The following is a 9834-nucleotide window of genomic DNA, read 5'->3' as shown; positions in this document are numbered from 1 at the left end:
TCATCACACTTTCCTCTCCTCCCCCCCCCCCCCATCTCCTGAAAGTACTCTAAACTGCCGCCCCCTCCCCTAATCTTCATCCATCTCCTACACACACACACACACACACACACACACACACACACACACACACACACACACACGGTATTGATCCTTTGAGAGGACAGAGAATGCACCACGTGTCTGTGTTTTGAATTTTTCTTAGGCTGATTTGTGATGGTAATGGGACCCAAGGAGTGACTCTACTTGCGCGTTTTTGCAGGAATGTAATAAACCTGGTACGTTGATGACTCTAATTTTCAGGGTGGATGTTACAGTGGGGAGGGGGGCAGGGCAGGAGGAATGGCCCAGTGGTGAACTTTGAAGTCTGCTCCTTCTCTCGTATGCAAATTGCCCTTAAATGCGGGGTTCATAAACAGGGCAGAGCCCGAGCTGAGCTTCTTCCTTGTCTTATGGCTCTAGAGCCATATAAGACTGGAGGAAGGAGACTTCTCTAGCCAAAACAGGAGCTCAGTCCCAAACCACCAGAAAACAAATCCCTCATCGCAGTTACATTCTGGTGCCTGGAACAGAATGAAAGACGAAACTATAAAATCGCCTTTAAAAGGTTGGTCTTCTTTCTTAACTCTGGCTTCGCTGTGGTCCCTCTCCCTTGGCCTCTGGGAGAAGAAAGCCCTTTTCCTTGGAGTTGGTTTTGGGGGGGGGGTGTGGCATTTTACTGGTTTTGGGGGAGTGCTGAAATACAAGACGTGTAAAAGAGAACATGTAAGATGAAAGTTCCTTGGAGGCAAAAGTAGTCTTTTTATTAAAGAGGAAAGGACAGATTTGAAAGAAACTAGAAGAAAATTTGCTCTTTGGAGTATGACAATAGCAGGAGGTGGAACTAGCTATGTGGAGGAAGAAGAAAAGACAGACTCTGTGTGGTGAAGTATGGTAACTTAAGTAGTTTAAAAGTAAGAACCACAGAAACACCAAAAGGTGTAGTGATTTGAGCTCTGTACACCCAGTGCTATTGAAGCTTGCTTAGTGAGACTGCACGTTGAAGCAGAAATTTCAGGCAATAAGAATCCTTTGTTGTTGTTGTTGTTTGTTTCACAGGGCAGAATAAGGCCATTTTCCTAGCCTGGCTTTTCTGGAGAGGTAAATTTAGGAGACTGTCCACGGTTCCCTCTCTCCCCTCCTATTCTAACTGAATTTGACACTCATTTAGGAAGGAGACTAAACTAGAGATCATATTAGGACAGAGTGAGGTGCTAAGGTACTGTTTCCTAGCCAGAAAAAAGGGGAAGGGGGACAAGCCAGCAGTGAAAACTCAAACCTCTCTTAACATTCTATTCCTGATTTGACAGCTGATGTTGAGAAGCCTGTCACTTCAAAACTGACTTGTAGTGGAGGGGTCACTGTAGGGCATTCTCTCCTGCCTGGACCAACAAGCCATCCAGCAAACAGATAGCATGGAAGCATAAGATCCTTAGCATCTTTTAGATCCCCCCCCCACTTGCTTCCAAACCGTGTGCTGGTTGGCTTTTTCCATTCACCTGGTGCTTACTAAGGTTGCTTACAAGCCTCTTCCTAAAAGTTAACAGGTAAGCAGCAGGCAAACTTGCAGCAGCTGGGCTATTGAATTTCCCTCGTGCATCTTTCTTTTACTGTCCCCCTTGAGGATGAGAGGGAGTAAATCACCCAGCTCATATTTTAACATGCATTGAGAACTCTTAAAGTAAAAGAGGGCCTTAAAGATTAAAAAGAATTGTAAAGTGATAAGGAAACACCTGGTCCTTGCTCTCTAAGGAGTTTAGTGCCTAGTGGTAGCAACAGTGATGATGCAAGTAATTCCAAGCAACTTTACTTTCTGCAGGCTTGATTTTTCCGTAGGATGCTTGGGAGCACACACAAAGAAGGCCGTGGATTGTAGCCCCGGTGGCCTGATGGGCCTGGAGGCTTTAGGCAGGATAGCCTCGAATGGCCACATCTTTTATAATATGCCACCTCTTCACGTGGCCTTGGCATGGTCAATAATGAAAAAAAAAAGCAAGGAAAGAAAGATAGGCTCTCGGACAGAATGTTCCCAGTAGCTGGGGGGGGGGGTGAAATGCAGATTGTGCTTTTTTTCCTCTTTAGACTTGAATTTTATTTCCGCCCCCTCCCCTACACATTCCTGACCTCTCCCTCCCCCTTCCTCCTTTCTTTCCTTCCTTCCTCCTCTTCCAAGTTCTGGGATTTTTCTCTCCCGGGTTTGGCGCAAAGCACAAAAAAGGCGTTTTCGGAAGCCGACTCGGGCCGGGGCTGTGCGGGTGCACAAGGGCCATTTGTTTGTTTTGGGACTTGGGGCAGGAAATCTTGCTCTGCCTGAGTCACGGCGGCTCCTTCAAGGAAACGTCAGAGTTTGCTTATCACTGGGGCTGCTGTGCGCCGAGGCGGCTGCTGTTCTTTGTCGCCGCCGCTGCTGCAGCTGTTCCTGGCAGCCAGGGCACCCACCGGGGGGCAAGGAGGATCTATGGGAGAGATGCAGGGGACCCTGACCAGGGCCCGGCTTGAGTCGTTGCTTAAGCCTCGCCACAAAAAGAGAGCCGAGGCTCAGAAAAGGAGCGAGTCTTTCCTGCTGAGCGGACTGGGTAAGGGACTCCCGGGCGCCTCGGGCTTGGGGCTCGGGCTCCAGCTCCTCCCTTTCTTCTCCTTCTTTGCGCACTAGTTGCTTCTCTGCTGACAAAGTGGGGGAGAGGGAATCGCTGCCAGCGCCCGAAAGCTGGGCGAGGAGGAAAGGGGCCGGTGCTGGTCACTGGGCTACCACCGACCCTGCTCCTGCCCAGGGCACAGAATGCCTCTGTAGGAGTGAACTTCAGCGTTAGGGAAGGAGGGAGGGCTTGGGGAGGGAGAGCCTCCGAAAAAGCATCCAACTCTCCTGCCTCCCCGTGTGTAGCCTGGCTTGTGACCTCCTCTGCGAGGACATTCCTCTTGTGGAAGCCCCTTTTCTATGGCTGCAGAACAGCAGCTAGCCCACCTTGGTTGGAATTGCTTAAGGCACACACACTAAGGGACTCGCTTCTCTAGTGGACAGATAACTCTGGATGTCGGAGTAAAGTCCAAAGCTGCTCGATCCTTGCTCGCACCCCGCGGGTGAGTGTGGGTGCAGCGTTTAATCAGATGAGATGAAGGGTAGGGGCTCCACAATCCTGGAGCAACGCACAAGTTGCCGGAGAATCTGAAATGAGCTGGAAAAAAACCCCCACTGAAGTGCGCCTGATGCATCAACTTTGATTTCCTTTCGGAGCTAGTGGAATAAATGAAAGGTGGAAAATTACCCCAGTTCAGCCCTCCTTTCCTCCCCCCGCCCCTCCGCTGCCGTCCGGTTTCCCCTCCTCCGCTGGGGGGGGGGGGCACTGGGAACAGATAAGCCTAGGCGACTGGTACAGTTGTGCCCTCCGGGCAGGATCCTGCAGTTTTGGCCCCCGCCGTTCGGGAGGGCTCCCTCTCTCTGGGGGCTCTGCTGCCCGCTCCGCCGGCTTCCCTAGCCTAGCACCCCCCAGGCTCGCGCCGGGGGAGGGGACGCGGTAAAGCCGCAGGGCCGGGCGCCAGCTGGACGCGCTGGGCAGTGTTCCGCTGGCCGCCTCGGGAGGCAGGAGGCTCGGCCTCCCCCTCATTGTTCCTGGGGGGCTCCGCCCCTTCCCGGGTGGAGCTGTCTCTATATAAGAGCCTCTGGGGAGCCAGCTCCGCAGAAGCACTGGAGAGGTGCTCGGAGCCAGGCTTGGGCTCGTTCAGCAGCGGATTCCTTTGCGCTTGCATTGTGAGCGAGATGACAGTGAAAACGGAAGCTTCGGGAACCACGCTCACCTACTCTAAGATGAGGGGCATGGTAGCCATCCTTATTGGTGAGTGTTGGACAGGCGGGTTCAGGTTTAGGCCAGGTTTGAGGAGCATTAGCAGTTTAAACAAATAACCTCGTGTTGGAATATTTTTACAATCTCATTTAAAAGCTTGCTTTTTTCTCCTTGTATTTTGCAGCTTTCATGAAACAGAGGAGGATGGGGTTGAATGATTTTATTCAGAAAATTGCTAGCAACTCATATACCTGCAAACAGTAAGTATATATAGTTCGGAGAAATAAAACTTAACATGGCTGTTCTTAAATTTTTCTGGGAGTTGGGAGAAAAAAATTCTGAAATCTCATGAAAAACCCAAAGACTTCCTGGAAAGGAAGGGAATGTGCCTTTTAAATGAAATATTATTTAAAAGTAATGTTATTTTTAGTATTCCAGGATTTGGGATTAAATTTTTTTAACAGGTATATAATTCGGGACCGATTGTCTCTCTGAAAAAAAAACATTTGATATAATTAAAGAATTTGTAGTTGGGTATTTTCCATTTGAAGTTGTTTCATAAACTGAGAAAACTACTAAGCCGTTGGCATTAGTGAATAAAGCGTGCCCCCTAGTGGCAACCTTCTAATTTTTTTTTTACCTTTGCCCTCTGCAGCCCTGAAGTTCAATCTATTTTGAAAATATCTCAACCCCAAGAACCTGAGCTTATGAATGCCAATCCTTCTCCTCCAGTAAGTATTTTTATTTATGATGCATCTTCAGAAGAAAATTGTAAATGAGTCAGGAACAGAGTCCTCCTACATTATTGTTTAAAAATAGCGTTTCTGGAAATTAGCCTAGAAACAAGAATGCCTCATTAGTTCATCCCATAACACAGTGATGATATTGAGTCTGTGGGCTTAAAAACTTGAGGTATTTCAAAACTCATGACTCATAAAAATCCCTGTATAACTTTTCTGAAATAAATATTCCTTTGAGTAGATTTATAAATACCTTTGACTACATCAGTTTGACCAAATAGTTAAATTTTTCTCACCACATCATTCCCTCACAAATTATTTTTTTAAAGAGTTGAATGTTCAAGAGATATCAAACATATTTTGAGTTCTTTTTCTCCTTTTTTTTCCTCCCCAGCCCAGTCCATCTCAGCAGATCAACCTTGGCCCATCATCCAATCCCCATGCAAAGCCATCAGATTTTCATTTCTTGAAAGTAATTGGAAAAGGAAGTTTTGGAAAGGTAAATTTTGGCTTATCTACATCAATGTTGACTCTGGGGCAAAGTGAATTTTAAATCATGGTACAAAGCTTTCTACTTTCTAATTTCAGGTTCTTCTTGCAAGACATAAGGCAGAGGAACAATTCTATGCTGTCAAAGTTCTTCAGAAAAAAGCAATCCTGAAAAAGAAGGAGGTACAGGCAACTTCTTTTTTCCCCAGCAGGGAGGTGTGGCAGCATATACCAATAATATTTCTTCATACGTTTAAGAATGTCACCATTAAATAGTTATTATTTTTCTAGGAAAAACACATCATGTCAGAGCGAAATGTCCTTCTGAAGAATGTCAAACACCCTTTCCTAGTTGGACTGCACTTCTCCTTCCAGACTGCAGACAAACTCTACTTTGTCCTTGACTACATCAACGGTGGAGAGGTGAGCAGAAAATAAATCTCCTTTGGAAAGAGATTAGAGTGTGTGTGTCTGTGTATCTATACATCTAATATATCTATATCTTTATAGATATTTACATATATATATATATATATATATATATATATATGTATATAGTCCCCCCTCACCTGGGGGGGGTAAAATTTTAAAAGACAATTGAGGGCAGGAGTTAACTAGAATTTGTATCCCCCTCCAACTCTCTGATGGATCATTAGGACACTTCCTGCTATTGTCCTCCTTGGCCATAGATGTCAAATCTGATTAAATACATTGTTAACAGGCTTTGTCAGCAGGCGCCTAACTGTGTTCTGTCTCCTGCAGTTGTTTTACCATCTCCAGAGAGAGCGATGCTTCCTGGAACCCCGGGCTAGATTTTATGCTGCTGAAATTGCCAGTGCCCTTGGTTACCTGCACTCTCTGAATATTGTATATAGGTGAGTAAGATGCCTTTTATGCTGATACATGTGGTCTGACTTAAGCCTCGATGCAACTGTGGATTTAAATAATAGCTGACATTTATGTAATACTTGGCTGTGGTGAGACCGCCTGGACCTTGCGATAACTTCTCAACGATGAGGGATGGTGTACTGTCTAGAAACTTATAACATGTGCATGTTTATTTTACTTGTTTTCACAATTGTTATGAATTTAATACCATATAAGTTTATTGTGAAGAAAAACTAAAATATTTGTTTGCCTTTCCAATTTTTGTTTTTTAGAGATTTAAAGCCAGAGAATATTTTACTAGATTCCCAAGGACACATTGTCCTGACAGACTTTGGACTCTGTAAAGAAAACATTGAACATAATGGCACAACATCCACTTTCTGCGGCACACCTGAGGTGGGTGTAATCTTGAGCTTCTGAGGCCTTTTTTTTCCTGAAGAGAAAGGTCAAATCAAGGGGGAAGATAACTCATAGGAGTTTCTCTTACTCCACTCATACCCTTGAAAGTGATTGTTATCTGAATAATAGGGGAATTAGAAAATCTTCTTCCTCAAAAGAAAATATTGATAAAAACAAAGTTTGAGTCACTGGAGGGTTCAGTTGAAATCCCATAGTCCAAATTTTATACCTATTTTTATATGGAATTACTTTCCACTTAATACTTTAGGACTTTCCTTTAAGAAAATACAGTTGTCTCTCTGTGGGGGGTTTTAGGACTTCAATTTAAAATGAATCAATTTTTTTTTTAAACAGTATCTTGCCCCTGAAGTGCTTCACAAGCAGCCTTATGACAGAACAGTTGACTGGTGGTGTCTCGGGGCTGTCTTATATGAAATGCTCTATGGTCTGGTAAGTAACTTTTTAAAGAATAATAAAAACCTTGAAGAGACCTTACTCTTCCTGCTTTTCTTACTCCCTGGCAAGTGCTCCACTTAAATTAATCTATGCAAACACACTTTGGTTTGCCAAGAATATTCTATCTTTATCAGTATAAGGTTACTAAAGTTGATAACACAGTGGTAGGTTGACTGTGTTTCATTGTCTTACAATTTTTTTTAATAGATTGCCTTTAATTTTTTAAATAGCCTAATTTTTTTAATAGCCCAAATTTTTAAATAGCCTAAATTCTCTCCCTCCGCCAACACTCCCCAATTAGTTGGTCTTTTGATTTTTTATTCAGTTATCAGTTTATAAGATATTTGATTATATTTTAAAATTTTTTATATTGAATCCCACTATACTTTCAAGTAAACATATTCCTTTTTTTCTCTCTGAAGCCTCCTTTTTATAGTCGAAACACAGCTGAGATGTATGATAACATTTTGAACAAACCACTCCAATTGAAGCCAAATATTACAAATTCTGCAAGACACCTTCTTGAGGGTCTACTACAGAAAGACAGGACAAAAAGGCTTGGTGCCAAGGATGACTTTGTAAGTAAAAACATTGCAGCTCTACTGGCAAAAGGTGGATGAATGGGATGCATGGAAAAAATACTAAATACTAGACTACCCCACCTTGTTTGACTTAGGTGTGTCTAATTATGTTTCTTCTCAACAGATGGAGATTAAGAATCACATCTTCTTCTCCCTTATTAACTGGGATGATCTCATTAATAAGAAGATTACCCCCCCTTTTAACCCAAATGTGGTGAGTATCATTTCTAAGTATAGTTATTCCCCCAAAGGGCATTTCCACTAGTCAGGGGGAACCAGTATGACTCAGAAGGTCTAAAGTGGGTTTTTCTAACTAGAAAATGGGATATGTTTGATCAAGGGAAGTTGGTGGTTCTTCACTTTCCCTTCCCTCCCCCCATCTTCCTTCACTCTTAGCTACATAGTAACAAGCAAAATAGTCTAATAAACCATCTATATCTTAACCTTTTTTGGAACAAAAGCAGTGGCCTTGTGACTTTGATACAAGTATACAGTATACTGCTCTTAGGGGCAGTAGTAGCTTCACTTAAATCTGCCTTATCATCATCATCTCTGAAATGAGGAAAGATTAAGTACAGTCCATCTTCCTGGAGCTGATTTCAGAGATGATTACTTGAAACAGATCATAGATGTAAAGTTGGAAGGAACTTTAAAAAGTCATATAGTACAGCTTTTGCTTTAAAGGGAAAAAAAAGATAAATTTTATTTGGGCACAAAAATTTGAAGTGACTTGTCAAAGAGATTGATTGCCTTGTATTAAATGGAAGGGCCAAGTTTTATCTTCAGATTCCATGACCATCATACTTTTCACTGCTTCCAAGGAGTTTCTAATTAGTTTTTGTCCAGGATGATGAAGCTCAAGATGGTCAAGGACAGCCTAATAAATACCTACCCTGTCCAAATTGGGCCCAGACTCAGAATTGCCAACAGATGCTTGATAAGTCTTCCGTTACCCTAAATCTAATTTGGTGGGTTTGTCTTTGCTTCCATTAGAGTGGACCCAGTGATCTTCGGCATTTTGATCCTGAGTTTACAGAAGAACCTGTTCCAAACTCTATTGGCAAATCCCCAGATAGCATCCTGATCACTGCCAGTGTCAAGGAAGCCGCCGAAGCTTTCCTAGGTTTCTCCTATGCACCTCCTATGGATTCTTTCCTCTGAACATTTTTGGACTGGTTTTGAGAGAGACACTTGGAGATGGTTTTGTGTGTGTTTCATTTAGTTTAGCCCTTCAGCTGAGGTGCCAGCCAACCAGACATCTTAAAAAAAAATTTGCACATCTCTGGAAGCTTGGCAACCATAATTTCAACTATATAACTGTTGGCTAAAAGCTTTGTGAAGAGCACATACTCCTCCTTGCAGTGAGCTCACAAGCTTTTTGTTTTCTTATTCTTCCCCTCCAAAGTGGTGCTATCTTTTTGGAACAAATGTTATATTGTCATGGATAGCAGGTGTATGGCTTTTGTAGGAAGGAAGATGAAGTTCAGAAAACAATCTTGTGAAGACCTGTATGGGTTACCATCATAGTTTTTATGAAATGTGCCTTTATCTGATGAGTTCCTTGTTGGCTCCAAAGCTTTTGTTTTCTTCTTATTTCAGTGTTTCAACTTTTTTATCTTTATTTCCCCCTTATGGGTTTACTATGTGAACAATGGTCTGTATGTGTGAGATATGCTGACTACAAATGGATTTAGTTATAAGTATCAATGTGACACTTGCAGGATACTACAACGTGGGACATTGTTTGATTCTTCCATATTTGGAAGATAAATTTATGTGTAGACTTTTTTTGTAAGATATATATATATATATATATATAGTTAATAACTAAAATTTATTGAAAATGGTCTTGCAATGACTTGGACCCCAGATGCTTGAAGAAAAGCATTGCTGCTACAAATATTTCTATTTTTAGAAAGGGTTTTTATGGACCAATGCCCCAGTTGCAGTCGGTCAAAGATGTTGGTTTGTTTCATTGTTTGTTTTAAAAGTCACCTGTAAAATGGGCATTATTTATGGTTTTTGTTGTATGTATTGTATAAAGAAAAGGTCTGTACCATGTGTTATGACACTAGTTGTATATTTAAACTTACAGACTTACATGTAATGTATACCATCATTGTAATGTACCGTGATTAACATGGTTATAATATGTACAACCCTTTCCCCCTACCACACAACTTTTTTGTGTGTGGGCAATTGGTTTGCAGTAAAATCTTTAAAAATATTTACATAATCTGTGTTGTGTATTTTGTAACATTTCTTCAAAAAACCTTCATAGCGGATTGATTTGTCATTTGGTTTGATATGGTCTTGCTAGTCCCATATTCTGATGGCAGCAAGGGTTCTAAGGCACATTCTGTGGAAGAGTGAATTGGTTCCCTAGTGAAAGACTGGGTAGGTCAGACTCAAAGAGTCTTTTAACTATTCCTGACTTTCTCATACATTTATTTGTAGCAAAAC

The 9834-nt window shown here is 42.3% G+C and overlaps 1 protein-coding gene across 3 annotated transcripts; it reads left to right on the top strand.

Moving 5' to 3' along the window:
• The first annotated feature begins 440 nt into the window (after nucleotides 1-440).
• On the top strand, nucleotides 441-9605 carry LOC141487990 (serine/threonine-protein kinase Sgk1). 3 transcript variants are annotated; one of them, XM_074187634.1, is made up of 12 exons: nucleotides 441-607; nucleotides 4003-4078; nucleotides 4474-4549; nucleotides 4953-5057; nucleotides 5147-5230; nucleotides 5339-5470; nucleotides 5810-5922; nucleotides 6208-6331; nucleotides 6689-6784; nucleotides 7213-7368; nucleotides 7496-7585; nucleotides 8365-9605. In XM_074187634.1, exons 1-12 carry the CDS (start codon nucleotides 574-576, stop codon nucleotides 8530-8532), a joined length of 1254 nt encoding a protein of 417 aa, XP_074043735.1. In that variant the 5' UTR covers nucleotides 441-573; the 3' UTR covers nucleotides 8533-9605. The 3 variants fall into 3 exon arrangements, with proteins under 3 accessions (XP_074043735.1, XP_074043733.1, XP_074043734.1); XM_074187632.1 differs by lacking the exon at nucleotides 441-607 and adding an exon at nucleotides 2380-2615; XM_074187633.1 differs by lacking the exon at nucleotides 441-607 and adding an exon at nucleotides 3691-3869.
• The last annotated feature ends 229 nt before the right edge of the window (nucleotides 9606-9834 follow it).

Source organism: Macrotis lagotis, chromosome 5 (assembly GCF_037893015.1).
Source record: "Macrotis lagotis isolate mMagLag1 chromosome 5, bilby.v1.9.chrom.fasta, whole genome shotgun sequence".
NCBI lineage: Eukaryota > Metazoa > Chordata > Mammalia > Peramelemorphia > Peramelidae > Macrotis > Macrotis lagotis.
This window is presented reverse-complemented; position numbering and strand designations above follow the sequence as displayed.